The following is a 16,189-nucleotide window of genomic DNA, read 5'->3' as shown; positions in this document are numbered from 1 at the left end:
GATCATTGTAGACTAGGGAGAACACAACTAATGGGAAACTCATGATTAGAGCACCTCCGTCACAGGGGTGACTAAGACCATCTGAAAACATGGATGTTTACCTTATGACTCACAACAGGAGTGAAGTTAGTAACGAAGCAGAAACAGTAGCAACAGAATAATTTTATGGTTGGGTGTCATCACAACACGAGGAACTGTATTGAAAGGTCACAGTGTTGGGGAGGTGTTAATGAGGGTAGGTAGTGTAATCTGAAGACTTTTCCATTGTGATTGAAGACAAACCATCTGTCTTTACTTGGTTTAGGATGGAATTCACCACTGGTCTTCATTCTTTCCTCTGTGTTTTGATATGTCACCAATAATAACCCCAAATTGACTATGTAAGGTTGTGATGGTCTTGACTTTGGAGAGATGCTTAATTTGCATGTGCCCCCTGCATTCCATGTTCTCAAAGTGGAGTGTGGAGAATGTGGACGTCTACACATGCAGTAGCCACTAGGTTCTTTTAAGCTCACAGTGGATCTGACCTATGGTGGCAAAGTAGTTAATGTTACTGCTAACTTTACATTTTCTCATGTTCCTTGGCCTATGGTTGTTAAAGATGAAGTTGAAATCTTGTATGTGTATAAATCATAGTGGTTTGATCAGTCAAGGTGTTGGCAACCAATACTTTAAACATGTTAGCAGAGACTTTTATATTATTTAAATGAAGACTTTTTCTTCAAAATGAATTGTGAATGAAAAAGTCCAGCTTGTATCTTGGGTTTTATTATGTTATTTGAGAAGAAAATTTTCTTATTTTCATTCTTGTTGCATGCTGTTTTTATCTTTGGCTTTTCAGATGAGATGATCTACATACTGAAAGATCTGATTATGACACAATGCAAGCAAATTTTGTGACACAAGGGGTAGCTTAAAAGCATCTAATATTGTATACATGATTTATAAATTGATTTTGCTATGTATTTCTACTTTTTATGTTTATGTAATTTAGCATGTAGTTTGAAGACATTAAAAATATGGCATTAGCATATAAAAACCTCCTTATGTGATTGTTTGTATTCCCACAATTCCAGAAGACTCAGAAATAATCAAAGGCTAAACAATATCTGGTAGAAAATTTATTATATTATATAGGCCCACCCTTTTGTGTTTGTCTTTAGGAAATCTTGATTTTTACTTTATTTTGGGGCAAGTTTCCCTCTCCCTGCCCTTTACAACACAAAATTATGATTAGAGCATTTTATACTCAATAGCATATAATTATATAGCAATTTCACCAAGGTCAGGCATTCATTTGAATAGAGGTGGTTCTGAATGCATTTTACAGATAAACTTTTAACCACTAAAAATGTAAAAGGCAACATTCAATGTTTCCTGGGGAGAGACCCCTCTGCGTGGACAGTTAATAGCTTGATGTTGCCGAAGTCGTGAGCAGTATAATGAAAGGCATGGGACTTCGGCTTCGGCTTCACTTTCCTGTGAGCACAGCCCACCACAGACTTACATACTTAGATCACCACTCAGACCATTTATCGTGCTTCTCAACCTGTGGGGCATGACCCCTTTGCCAAAGCTCTATCTTCAAAAATATTTACATTACAGTTCATAGAAGTAACAAAAAGTCATGAAGTAGCCATGGGAATAGTTGTAAAGTAGCAGTGGAAATAATTTTATTGTTGGGGGTCACCACAACATGAGGAACTGTATCAAAGGACTGCAGCGTTAGGAGGGTTGAGAACCACTGATTTAGATGACTGTGCCATCCGTGCTTTAGAGTTTCCTGTGATGGGCATCTCCACCCCTCACTGAGGAGACCCCCGTTTATACTGTACTCCTCTTTTGGCTGCTCATTAGAGAATTTCTGAACCCAAACATGTCCCCTTCTACCAGGGAGTCAGGCAGTTTGAGTCAGCATGCCCGTAGCTGCTCTGTTAGGAACCAAAGTGGGTACTGATGCTGTCTATTCTTATAGCAAGTGTTATCGAGAATATATCTAATTATAATTTTCTCCCTTAATAATTGCTATGTTGGGAGCATTCTTGTTCTAGACTTAAAATTGTGGGATTACAAAGTAGAGGTATTAACTGCTCTATACCTGACCCAATTTAGGTTACTACATTTTGGAGAATAACTTTTCAATACAAGTTTTTTCTATTAATCTATTAGTAGTTATTGAAAGATGATAGAAACTTAGAAAGGGAAGTGAAAACATTCAGTAAGAGTTATAAAATAGTATTGTTAGCTCAGCTACTTAGGAAAAGCAAATGTTTCTTTAGGACATAGAGGAAAAGAACTGCTGCTTATTATAGAAAATATATAGAATAAAAATTCATGCTTAAATACAATGGAAGGATTAGTGGAAAGAAAGTTCAGAATGAAAAATTTTATAATCCTTGAAATACCTTGTGCTATTATCTGGTTGGAATAGGAGAAACCCTATTAAGCCAAGGATATCCAAGCCAAAGTCAAATTCAGGCCAGACTCTGGGGTTCTAGTGACGGTCACAGCCACACAGCAAGATGCCCTTGACAAGAACGTCAACACACTTGAATCTTACAGTCCTTGAGGAAGAAGTTTATGTGACAATGTGATCTTACTTTTCCTTATTTGAGTCTCATAAGCTTAAAAATATTAGTGTATAGAGAAAGGACATGATCTTTATTTCAGGTATTTGTTGTGACAGGAGCTCCTAAGACTTCTGAATCACATCGTCATCATACTTGTGAGGACCCAGTGAGCTGGTTGGAATAAGAAAATTTCACTTACATTACTGTTTTTATACTTTGTGGAGACCTGAAGAATAGTTTTGGGGGAAAAGAGAGTTGGCAATGTAGTATAAATTTCATATCTCCCAAACTGAAGCTGTGAAGTGAGCTTTCTAATGTTGGATGTAGAAAGTGAACTTTTTTTGCGGTGCTGTTTCAAAATTAAAACTCATACTTCATTGTCAGAAATATTTAGGAAGGAAATTTATGAGCCATTTTGAGGAAATTGGCAGCTACATTATGCACTTAGTCACTGTAAAGTTTGTTTACAAGATCCAGTAGATGAATACATTGGCTAACACTTTGTGTCACTCTTAATCTTGCCTTCACAGAGACATTCTCGGCAGGGACAAGGCTGTGTTGAGTCTCCTCTTGGTGGGGTGCTAGGTTGTGAGGGGAGCAGGCATGTTGCAGACCTGGAGACAGCAGCAGCACTTCATAGCAGCATCACGATGATGCAAATTAGCAGGAGGCATATCAAGATGAGACAGAAATTGATAAAGAGGTTCTGGAGATTTTGACGTGCTTGCTGAGGCATTTCAATAGTTGAGGCTCTCCTGATAGCAGAGCGAGTGAGGTATTGGACTTTTTCCATGATGCCAGGAGGGCAAAAGCAGCAAGACTGAAGTTTTAAGTAGTCAAGAGAAAGATAAAAAGCTGACGACAGGCAGGCAAATGTGCACTGTCTTCTTCGGTTAGGAGGCCTGGAACGTAAACACAGTAAATGGATTAGGTTCATACCTAAGTCCATCTCCAGATAGATATGCACAATTTTGCATCAACTCCTCTTCCTTAACTCTGTATTTTATAACATCAACTATCTCCCGTCTCCACGGTGTCTCTGCTTCTATTTCTTATATCTTAGTGTAACATTTGTCCTCTCTGAGCTGCAGGAACTGTAGTCTTGGCAGGTATTACTTGATTTATGGAATGCTTCTTTTGGGCATTCCCTGGTTACTATGGTTTTGCTGTAAACATTATTGATGTGAACATTTATTTTAATGAGTCAGAACTAATCTCATACAAAGAAATGCATATAGTAAATTATATCTTGGATCTTAATTTTAGCCCAAAATAAAATAGTTCAATGAGAAATTAAGACTCTAGCCATTTGCCATTCTCCCTTATGATTTACACCTGTGTGGACTCACACAGTGTACTTTGATCATAGTCACATCCTCCTGACTCCTCCCAGACGCAGACCCACGTTGAATGTTACTTTAAGAACACTTCAGCACAATGTCATTGAGTACTAAAGACTTGCCAAGCTTGGGAGGCACAGAAAGATTATTCACTAGACTAGCACAGACAGTTGCAGTTTTGGCTAATCTTGCTTACCACGAGTGGGGCTGTGTCTGTCCCTCTTTCAGAGCTCCTAAACTACTGCTGGACCTGTATGGTCCAAAGCTTTGCTAATTAATAAATACAACAAAATAAAGCTTATTAACAAAATTGGATATAGGTTTAAAATAAACAAAGTGAATTGTCTAGAGACAGCAGCTGCTTTCACTTTAAGATTATTATTGTTCTAACCCTGACGTTTTATTTATATATATTTATAAATAAAATGTCAGAGACAGTGTGTTGCTATGTAATTCTGATTGGCCCAGAACTTACTACGTAGACCTAATTGACCTCAAACTGGAGGCCACCTTTCTGCCTTTTCTGAGTGAAGGATTACTGGCTTGGGCTACCGTGGTGGCCTGATTTTTGTTGTTGTTGAGACAGGGTTTCTCTGTGTAGTGTTGACTGCCCTGGACCAGGCTGGCCTTGAACTCACAGAGATCTGCCTACCTCTGCCTCTCGAGTGCTGGGATTAAAGGCGTGCGCCACCACTGCCTGGCTCTGATTTTTTTTTTTAATTAGAATACTTTTTTTAAAAAATGAGTTTTAAAACAAGAAGAATAAAAAATAAAATGCAATGATTTACTATCTAGAAAAACAATGTCTAATTTGTTGATAACTCATTGTCAGCATGATGTTACTATACTGCCATCAGTTCACTAGTGAAACAGTCATCAGAGAGAGAGGGGGGGGGAGAGGAGAGAGAGAGGAGAGGGAGAAGGAGTGAGCTTTTGAGTAGTTCATCATAAAGCATGTGCAGGAGCCATTCTCTGTCCCAACACTTAGTGACTCAGTCACATGAAGTGTCTCATTTCTGTAGCACTTGTATTGCTTTTTGTGATTGTGTCCTTTGTACATGTTGTTCTGCCCTTGTCTGCAATGTCACTACTACCCTTTTTACCTTTGATTCTCAGCCAGACAAAATTGAGTTGATCCTGAAAGCCCAGTTCAAATACTATGTTCCAATAAGACCTTCCAGTCAATAAAGTAGAGTCATCAACTTTGCTGAGTTTTAGTAGCATTAAGCGTTGCTAGGTCAAGCTTGCTCTCTGGCTGTGCTATAATTTCAGAAGATGTGTCACTGTCCACAGTCTGGGCTTCTACTATGTGAGTGAAGGAAGCATATGTTTATTCTATATCTCTGGGCATAAATTTAGCATGATGTGCTATCAACTATTGACAGCATGCTCTCAGGGGCTGGAGAGAGGGCTCAGTAGCTGAGAGCGCTTATTGCTCACACATAGGATGTGGGTCTGGTCCCCAGCACTCATGTTAGGCGACTCACAACCCCTGTAACTGCAGCTCAGGGAATGAAACACCCTCTTCTGGCTTCCTCTGATACCTTCACACAGTGGCAGACTGTCACACAGATACACATGCACACACAAATAAAAATTTAGAATAAAATAGACCATGATTGATACACTTAGAACACCATGTAACAACACATTTTGTTGAAGTGTTTGTTCCTATAGAGGGATTACATATAAAGGACACAGTGACCAGACCGAAAACTAATGTGCTTCTTGGCAAGCTTAGACACTTGTCATAATTATTAAGTGATTTGTAGCAAGACTAAAATATTGGGTAAAACTGAAAGCATATCTGCTTTATATGAGGAAATGTCTATGGTGTGCATGTGAGTTTTTGGCTCAGTTTATCTTATAGTGCTACATTTGTGATTTTTCTGAGTTTTTAAAGTATATGGCAGCTTATTCCATGGTGGACCATCTCCTATGTTGAAACTGGAAAGCTGAAAGTTAAGAACAGTGCAGACTGAAGTTTGGGGCTGTATGTACCTCACTACAGATCTTACGTTCTGTAACCTAGGGTCAGGTAGTCACTTAACTAATTCACTTTACATCCCAGTCATAACCCACTTTCTGTTCTCCCAGCCCCACTCTCCCTCCCTCCTCCCACCTCCCCTATTCCTCAGAAAAGGGGAGTTCCCACCCCACCCCAGCTCATCAAGTTGCCTCAGGACTGAGTTCGACCTCCTACCCTGTGGCCTGGCAAGTGACCAAAAAGCATGACATCAGTGTCTATGTCAGAGACAGTCCCCGCTTGCCTTACTAGTAAACCCTCACTAAGCCTGAGCTGCCCGTTGGCTCCATTTGTACAGGGGACATATGTCTATGTGAGAAGCAGAGAAGTACCCAGTGCTGTGTTGTCTGTGTGTGCATCTCTTCTACTTTTTGGAAGGATTGAATGCTATCACCAATTTTTTACTTTTTTTAGTGGGAGCTTCTATAAGTCTCTCTCTTCCTCTCCCTCTCTGTTAAAATTGGAACTTAATAATCAACAGAGTATTTTACTATTGCTTTTTAAGAGGAGGAAAAAGGAAAACTACAGGCAGCAGTCGTTCTTCCAGAGTCACACTGCCTGGTGTGGTAGCTCACGCCTTTAGCCGTAGCACTCCAGCGGGAGAGGCAGAGGCAGGCGGCGCTCTGTGAGTTTGAGCCCAGTCTGGTCTACGGAGCAAGTTCCAGGCCAACCAGGCTTAAGCTGTGGGACCCTATCTTAAGAATAGAAAAAAAGTGTCTTATCATTTGTTAGGAACCTGTTGGGTAGAAGTCATCCATATCAAATCCCGAAGGAGTCCTGCATATACCCTACTTCAACAATATGGCAGGTGTATTCCTGTGAAAAAGAAACCTCAGTAGACTTGGGAGCCCTTTGGTGGCCTCCCTTAGGGCTGCGTTTATCAACACATTGACACCTGTGTGGCTGTAATCCCACTGTAAATACTGCTTTGGAGAACTTTCTGAACTCCACGTTTTTGGGTATTGCCTTTGCCAAGTCACATTCTTGAGATTCTTCATGTTTATTTTTGAACTGTAGGCTTTTCCTGCCCTCCTGTTTAGCCTGCTTGTTTATTACTGTTTTAGGAAACCTGGATACATTTTGCTTGAAAATTCAAATACTATTTTTTAAAATATTTTTTAAAAATTTGTGCTCATTGATATTTTGCCTGCATGTATGTGTGTGTGAGAGTGTCAGATCCTGCAGTTACAGACAGTTGTGAGCTGCCATGTGGGTTCTGGGAACTGAACCCAGGTCCTTTGGAAGAGCGGTCAGTGCTCTTAACTGCTAAGCCATCTCTCCAGCTCTAAACACCTAGGCCCATAATCTGGCAGATACATTTAGTATTTTTCCTATTTGATTAACTTAGATGATTAGAATTCTCTATAGATTGAGTTTGTGCAAGCAGGATTTACTTTATTAAGATTACTTGGAGCTTTCTGCCCCTCACCATTTCTACAGACAAGCCAAAGAATGGGTTTGCTCTTCTGCTTCTCTTTTCTTTTGCCTTCAAGTGCATTAGGGCAGTTTATCATTGGATTTATAACAACGGTCGCTGGGAGAGTGAAGCAGCATGGGCCCACGAGGCCTCACAGAGACTGAGCCACCAACTGAGGAGGGGGACCAGACCCCTTCCACCTGTGTCGCACATGTGCAGCTTGCTCTTCATGTGGGTCCCTGAACAATGGGACAGAGGCTTCCCTGGCTCTGTTCCCTGCCGTTGGATCCCTTTCCCCTAGCTGGGCTGCCTTGTCAGGCCTCAGTGGGATAGGATGCCCTTAGTCTTGCTGTGACTTGAGGTGCCAGAGTGAGTTGGTACCCTTTGGGGACCCCCTTCTCTGAGAGTGGGTGGGACTGGGAGGAAAGGGGGGAAGGTGCTGATATCAGGCTGAAAAATGATTTTTTTTTTTAAAAAATTGCCAAGTTGTAAACTGGGAAATTCTTTTGTGGTGGGAGCACTTGATCTTTGTTGCACATACTGAAGTTTCAGACGCTCTTTCGCTGCTTCTACCTGGTTGTGATTAAAAAAAAAATGTGTAAACAGAATGAAAAAGTCTTGATTTTTAAAATGGCCCAATAAAAAACCATCCTGTTTAAATTTCTGCCTTGAGGAGGATTCACTGACGAACAGGATGGAGATCCTCCCTCTGAAATTAGTTCATGGCTATTGCTGTTTTGTCTGTAGGCTTATTTTTGTTGATGTATATTATTTTACAAGTGAAATTAAACATATATTTGTTTGTATGAAAACAGCTCTGTCTTTTGGACTGTGTAGTCCAGGCTGGTCCTACACCTCCATGTCATACTGGTTAGTCTTGAGCTGCAGTCCTTCATCAGCCTGGGATCACAAGTGTGTGCCACCATGAACGTGTTTTCAGCCTCATATTCAGGCTTCAGAGTCTGTGTTTTTTAAAAAGAGGATGTGAGGGGAGAGAATTGGGGAAGTACTAAGGAGAATTGAATAGTACTTAGCAAATAGACCCCTGCTAATATAGTGGAGTGACCTACTGCACTCACTGACAGCCCTGAGGATGAAGTGCATGCTGGAAAGCACTAGAGGCCCTCAGCTGACTGACTCTCCTGAGGGGAGTGACGGCGCACACACTCAGGCTTTATTCTCCTGTGTTTATTTGGTGAGGCGAGCTTCAGAATTGTGTCCGGTAAGGAAACTGGTGTCCAAAGCGACTGCTGTTTATCACTTCATGCTTCTGGGGTTTAGGATTGTGTTTTTGATTCCCTACTCGAAATTTTCATGTTTGCTGGTCTGATCAATGTGAGAGTTCACATGTTAGATGAAAATTATTTTCATAATGTAATAACAAAGCAAGGGTCTTTGCTCAGAGAACCTTGAAAGCAGTGACCTTGAATAGTTTTGAAATGGTAGTGAGTGGGTAAGAAGTGAAATTGATGAAATGCGGAGATTGAATATGGGAGTGGACTAAAGTGTTGAAGATTTTGTGCAAAATTATGGGGGAAAATTAATCTGATTTTCCAAATCAGCTAAATAAATAATTTGATTGTAGCACGTTAATGCCTGTGTGGTTGTTTTGAACTGTCCTGACTGGAACTGCTTCGTAACCAAAGACACCAGTAGTATCTTATGTGCCTTGAAGGTGATGCCCAGAGTATCACACAGAGTGGAGCAGCACAGCACCCGAGCGGAGCCCGGCTAACAAGCTTGTGTCCTGTCACTTGTCCTATACAGCACCCACCACACTTAGCACCTCCTTTACTGTCCCAGCTTTGCCAGTGTGATGTATTTTAACCATGCTCATCTGTTCCTAGGATGAGATGTGGCCTCTTCTGCTGACGCTCTCACATTTGCATGTAGCTCTGTGAACCTGATCTGCTCACTTTTTAAAAATCTGTTTTTCAAGTTGTGATGTAGAGATCCTGTGCCAAACACACAGACTGAAGATCAGAGGGAGTTTTTTATATATATATATAAGCACACATAGGAAATAATAAGCGTAGTATATAGTAGCTAACTTATAGAGTTGATCTATATTTTAATCATCCTTACTTAATGTTTTAATATATAATTTAAATTATATAATCAATGTAATTCATAATTTATTTAGTACATTAAAATTTTACCTCTTGAAGTTTTTTGTTTTTGTTTTTTTTGAGACACGGTCTCTTTGTGTTAGCCTTGACTATGCTGGGCTCGCTTTGCAGACCAGGCTGGCCTCAAACTCACAGCAGTCTGCCTGCCTCTGTCTCCCGAGTGCCCTCTTGAAGTTCTAAATTCAAGTATTATGTCTTAATAAATTAATGCGATAAAAAGCATTTGTCAACATATCACCCAAATGCAATAATTTACGTCTCCTCTGTCTGCCAGAGCACTGTTAAATACTTTGGATTAGCTTTGGGAAATGACATGGATGCAACTCCCCTTGGTAAAGCAAATGATCTCATTCCTTTCCCTGTGCTAAAACTTAACATTTTGTAACTTGCATACCTTTTACATCTTTTCATTGCTTTCATCAGACTTTTTGCTTGGTTTTAAGGTGTGTACTTTTGTAAACAAAACACTCCAGTGCCACCATGAAGCTGTGTGAGAATGCGTAGTTCAAACATACCTGACACAGTGCTTTATACTGAAAAATGTAATTGCAGTCACTGTGCCGTCCTCTTAACCTCTAAAGATGTTCTAATAGCAGAATATATATATGATTTTTGCCTAGAAGTTGTTTACTTTTCTTTGGAACAAAATGTGATATAGGGAAATTCTAGTGGGTGATCTACCCCCTACTCCATTGGAGCAGGAAAACCCCCTCGCCACTGAAGTTTGAGAATGTTATCTGATGGTAAAACGCAGGGCCACGGAGATGGCTCAGTCCATAAAGGCTAGGCACTTGCTGCCGAGCCTGAGGACCCACGCTGGAGTCCTAAAACCTACACGGTGGGAGGAGGACGCCGGCAAACTGTCCTCTGACCCTCACACTCATGCACTCTCTCTCTTTCTCACAAACACACACATTCGCACACGCTAGATAGATAAATAAAAATGTAAAAAATGCAGAAATATGCCAAATAAACTTGGCACCAAGTGTCATTTGTGTAACATCAAAGTATCTTTATGAATACAGAAGTAGGGGAGGCAGCTTAGGGCCCCTCAGCAGTAGAGGCAGATCCTGGAAATGCTTTTGCGTGACGAGAGTGCTGCTCAGGAGACTCCAAGGTTCTGTTTGTCAGAAGCCAGAAGCAGCAGAGTTAGAGTGACAGGAATGGAGAATTATGGAGGTACATGTTGTTTAGCATATGTAACTGTGATATGAATGTAAGTAGCGAAATAAAAATCGATATAATTTTCTATGTGGTCTAGTAGATTTTTGAGAGCCAAACAACATTTTATTTAATAAGTTGAGATTTGTAACAAGTGGCAATCATAGAGCTTTTGTTGCACTTTTTGTTTTACTTCTAAATTTAAGGCAGGAAACATAGGAATACTGGAGAATCAAATTTCCTATTTAGGAGTGTTTGTATGTCAAAATGTCGTTTTCATTTTTAGTGTTGAATTATTTTTCTGTCACTTTAAAAAGACTTGTGTTTGTTTTTAAAACCATTTAACTTGTTTTTTTTATGGTATCAAACTAACACATGCCATTCTGTTTATTAAAATGGAAGTTCGAGAAGTGTTTAAAAGTTTACTGACTTTTTACAGAGTAAAAATCTTCTTTTAATATGTCATCTTAAGAGCCCCAATGATATCATGAAAGTAAATGTGCTAACAGTGTTCATGTCCCACAGTAATATAAATTGAAAATAAATTGTGTCCCCAGCTGTAAATAAGTGGCCCAGTCCTGTACTGTGCAACTGCACATAGCAAATTAAACCATTGCTTTTGTAAGAAAATTAATTTACCTGTACCACCACATATGCTAATATAATTGGGAGGTTTTTAAATTAGAAGCAGTTCATATTTGATTTAAAGATGAATAGAAATCTTTTAAAAGTTGTCTGCTTGAAAATTGGGAGATAGGATTCTTTTGAAAGTTTAGTAAGTATGAATTACAGAAAGTAAGGAATTCCAAAACCAATGATATTGTGTCTTACCTTGGCTTCTGGGACCATCACAGTGCAGACTAGGGATTGTGTGAAGTCTCCTGGGAGCTGAGCTGGGAAGTCCTGTGTCCAGGCTATGGGAACAGCTGCGGTAGGTGGAGGAGAAAAAGTGTTCTCTGGAGGTCTTATGACGTCACATAGGAAGTCTAACCTTGTGATTGGTTAGCCATGTTCTTATCATAACCAGCCCTTAGAACTTATCGTACTTTAGGTTTGGAAAGATCATTAACCCTTTGTGCTTCGCTTTTAGTTCTTAATCTTAAAATGTGGGTAACAGATTACTGAGAATAAAGTTATTTTGAAGGTACAGCTTTATAGTAGACAGCTTTCTTTAGAGTTATACATCTTCAGAATTGGAGATAGTTAGACACTGCTGTCTGTGGGACGAGGTAGCACAGTCCTAAATGGAATGCAAGTAGCCTGAGAGGTGTGGTGCAGGCTTCCGGGGCAAGGCTGCAGGAGCTGCCCTTGCTTTCAGGCTGCGGCTTCCAGGGCAGCGAACATTCCTGGGTGATATTGGATGCCCTTCCCTGTCTTATTTTATATTTGTGCTTCATATCTATCTAGGCATAGGGCAATTATAACTAGGTTATAATTACTTTGGGTTTTGGAAAAGGTTTTCTTATAGTTAGAGGAGAGCAAATGCATTTAAGTTATTGTGTTTTCTTCAGTTAGGAGTTTAGCCAATGCTCTTATGAATGATTCCATATTTCAATAGGTATGTATTGTCCCCACAAAGATAGCAATTTATAAACTTAAGCACTTGATATTTTTTTTATAGCTACATTATATTACCATAAAAAGCCAAAGAGATTTTTAATAAGATGGTATAGTATTTAGGGTAGCTTTCTATAAAGAAATGGCTTCAGGTTCCTGTCAGTTGTATGGCAGTGAGGCATTGCTGACCCAGTTTTCAAGGGTTGAAATGTAAGTGTTAAAGTATTTCTGAAAGTTTTTGATATAATTTAGCTTTTTTAAAAAAATCTGAAATGTAAGTAAAATTTTAGAAAGTCGAACGACGCTTGTGCTTCCGGCCTGGCTTTGACTAGAAGGGAGTCCTGCCGCAGGGCCCAGCACTGTGGTCTGGCCTTGCTTTCTCTTCATATACTTAACTGTTTTTATATTGCATGTATGCAAATCAGCACACTCAAATCCTAATTTTTCAACTTGGCTATTTTGTTTTAGAGAAGCGATTTGAAATTTCTAAAGTGCTTATAGCAGAGTAAGCTCAGCCTCCTCCTCTTTCCTGTGTGCAACAGAAATGTGTGCCTGCATCTGCTCCTGTGCCCTTAAATGGACATGATCCTGGCTGCTTGCAAAGCAAGCTGAAAGCCTTCTCTTAAGCAAATCTCTTGTTACTAAAAACCAACTGAAAAATACTTTATCAAGTCTTCTATAAATATTATTTAGGGAAATGTTTACCACTTAAAAGTAAAGGGCAGACTATGTTACCTCAAGAATTCCCTACCACAGTGCGCAGTGCCAAAAGCATCAGCATACACTGTTTTCTTTTTGTCTTTAAGTGATAAAAGATCACATTATCCGTGCTAACACTGTGAAGGCTTAGAAGCCGCAGGGGCTTGTAGTAACTACCAAAGGGGAGACAGGCGGAGAAGAGCAGATGAGGACCGGGAGGGAGACAAGTTCACATAATAATTCCTAGTACAATTGGCATACTTTAGGACAAAGCCATAATTTGGACTTAGCTTTCATACAAATGCATATATCAGTAAATAAGTTCTTAAGATAGTTATAATTGAATTATTCAAGATCGTAACAGTTTTTTCAGTCTTCTCCGTCAGATACATATATTTATTTGAGAATGAAGCTTAGGAAATGCAGAATTGATAATACTTGGTAGGAGAAGGTAAGGAATTGCCACAGACTAAACATGTCCTAGTTATTTTACATGTTTGCAAGTTTATTTAAAAAGCACACAGGCACACACACCTTGGGAAGGCACTGTGGGGTCTGACAAATGAAGACTGCAATCTGAGCCACACTCTGTAGGCTTGGAGGATGGGGACCGCTTGGGTTTGCCCTTTGGGAGTTAGCTCTGCTGCGCATGATAATTTCTATGGAGCTGTAGGCATTCTTTCTGTTTAGTAAAAATACTGGTCAGTTCTTAAGTGTTGCCCACAACTTTATCCACTTGGGTCTGGGAAAACTTACACGTATTTGTCAGTCTTCATTTGGAATCACATTATCCCTGGAGTCCACTCTTGGGCACATGACTCAGTGAAATGTGTGGGATGGTGTTGTGGCTGAGACTCTAGCAACAAGAAGTGTACACAGTGATTGTCCGATGTTAGTGCCCAATTTCCTTTGCCTTCAGAGAATGGACTGGTGACCAGGCCATGGAGAAATGTAGCTCAGAGTCCTTGAACATGATATGGAAACAGTTGCTTGTCATTTTTACTAAGCTCTCAGTGGAATCTTTTGTTTATTCAGTTTTGTTCTCTGCAGAACAGGCAGATTTACTAAGGGAAAGTGAGAAAACCCTCCTGAGTGTGGGAGGTGCCCAAGTGAAGAAAGCCCTATTTATTCATTTCTGACTATAGACCACGAGCTACTGAAATGCTTGCAGTACATTTGGCTCTTGCTGTGGAAATCTCAGATAATTTTATAAAGCTGAGTCTCATGGTTCCAACCAACAGCAGAGAGCCGAGAGTAATCCAGACATAATTGAAATTCTGAATGTGTACAGACTCACTCTTTCATTAGCCCATAAATAATAATTTGATAACTCCTTACATACAATTTCTATTACATTCAATATAAGCCAGTTAGAACTGATTTATAGTATACAGGAGGATGTGTATATGTTGTGTGCATATGGTGTGCCATTTTTATAAGGGACTTGAGCAGATTTGCAGATTTTGGTATTCAAGTTGGGATCTGGAAATAACCCCCAAAGATACCAAAGGAAGCCGTTATGGCAACTTGAGACTTTTGAAACCGATTTATCACTGTTTTGAAATTGCCATAATTAGACATGCCTGTAGATATTACTTAGTGTACCACGTGAGGTGTGCATACTTGCTTCCTAGAACCTGGGGAGTAGCAGCAGGAGGGGATTGAGTTTCAAGATCATCCTTAGCTCTACAGTTAGCCCAAGACCAGCCTGGGCTACATAGAACCCTGTCACAAAAATCTAAAAACAAATTTTAAAAATATAATGCAGTGTCAGCAGCTATATTACTATGTCACAGCATTATTTTTAAAGAGCATTGATTTGATTGTAACCTGTTTCCTTTTTTAATACCATGCATTTTACTTTGTAAACAAGCAGCTTTCACGTTGTAGAGTCTTGGCAGAGGCTGTGCAGCACTGTCCTGTAGACGTTAACGCCCAGCTTCTCTTAATGGCATGATCTCAGCACTTGTGTAGATACAACCATGCATTTTCAGTGATGGCATTACTTCATTGGAATTTTCAATTTTTCTTAATATGTGTCTCTTTCCTTAAAGCTATATTTAGTAATCATGTCTCTTTCCTGTCACTTGGTACTAACAATTTCCCTAAGGTTCCTGTTTAAATGACCTGGTAGTTTTGAACAATAGCAGATTTTTGTTGATGTTGGTTTTTTGTTTTGTTTGTTTTTTTAATATATTAATTTATTCATATTACATCTCAATTGTTATCCCATCCCTTGTATCCTCCCATTCCTCCCTCCCTCCCATTTATCCCTTACTCCCCTCCCCTAAGACTGTGACTGAGGGGGACTTCCCCTGTATATGCTCATAGGGTATCAAGTATCTTCTTGGTAGCCTGCTATTCTTCCTCTGAGTGCCTGCCTCTGCCTCCCAAGTGCTGGGATTAAAGGTGTGCCCCACCACGCCTGGCTATAGCGAATATTTTATAGCATTTCCCTAAGACTGATTGTCTGCTGTTTCTCTGATGGTTAGGCTGGCTAACATGTTTCTGTTATGGAGGTCAGGGCTAAGAAGTCGCTCCAGTGGACTCACTCTGAAGCTCTGTTAAGCTGACATACAATCACTGTTGTTAACTGTGATCACCTGGCAGAAGTGGAAAGCGCTTCAGGTTTTTCCCTTGTGAAGTTACTCTTTCCTTCTCTCTGAACTGGTCTTCGGGAAGTGTAAGAGTGCAGGCTTCTCCTCCCTCATTGCAAGGTTCATGAGTGAGGCCGTTAAGACAACAGAAAAGCATGCACATTCAAGTTTTTCATGCCGTGGAGTCTGTATAAAGAATGGCCCAAAGACGTGGATAAGCTTGTGGTTTGGGGTTTTGTTTGTTTGTTTTGTTTTTAATGTTGGTTCAGTGGGAAAAGCAGATAGCGATGGGGAAGTGTGATCTAGTAATAACCCACATAAGGGAACTTAGCAGGGCGTGTCTGCTCAGATTCTTCTCTGGCTCTCTTGATCCTGCAGGTATGCACTGCCATGCCAGGCACAGTCTGTAATTGTAAATAGTTAGCCAGATCTATTGATGGTAATTTTAAAGTAGTGGTAAATACAGTATTTTAGGGCATCTGAGAGTCTAGCAGTGGTCTCTCTCCTTTGGCCATAGGGGAACAGTTCTCCATCGGGGAGCACTGAACTTTTTGAGTGGGGTAAGGGTCGGGAAGAAGGTGAAAGTGGCTTTCATGTTGGTGCCTTTTCACGTGCCAAGGTGCCATGTTTTGGGACAGTGTGCCCCAAACCTATCAAAAGAAAGCCATTCTACACTTACTCTATATTATGCTG

At 40.1% G+C, this 16,189-nt stretch overlaps 2 protein-coding genes across 4 annotated transcripts in view; one reads left to right on the top strand and one right to left on the bottom strand.

The window, feature by feature from the left end:
* The window catches only part of CEP85L (centrosomal protein 85L), a 93,842-nt gene that overhangs the window by 27,570 nt on the left and 50,083 nt on the right, over positions 1 to 16,189 (top strand). The gene's annotated exons all lie outside the window — the stretch shown is intronic.
* On the bottom strand, positions 1,166 to 11,614 carry PLN (phospholamban). Its single transcript, XM_084777339.1, has 2 exons — positions 11,475 to 11,614; positions 1,166 to 3,472 (listed from the first exon to the last, which is right to left on the bottom strand). Exon 2 carries the CDS (start codon positions 3,361 to 3,363, stop codon positions 3,205 to 3,207), a length of 159 nt encoding a protein of 52 aa, XP_084633465.1. The 5' UTR covers positions 3,364 to 3,472; positions 11,475 to 11,614; the 3' UTR covers positions 1,166 to 3,204.

The sequence above is a fragment of the Acomys minous genome (assembly GCF_964271855.1).
Source record: "Acomys minous genome assembly, chromosome: 3".
NCBI classification, from domain to species: domain Eukaryota; kingdom Metazoa; phylum Chordata; class Mammalia; order Rodentia; family Muridae; genus Acomys; species Acomys minous.
The sequence above is the reverse complement of the archived record's forward strand: the minus strand, read 5'-3'. Positions and strand labels throughout refer to the sequence as shown.

Coding starts and splice junctions, on each gene's coding strand:
- PLN (XM_084777339.1), bottom strand. CDS start 3,363: ATGGAAAAAGTCCAATACCTCACTCGCTCTGCTATCAGGAGAGCCTCA.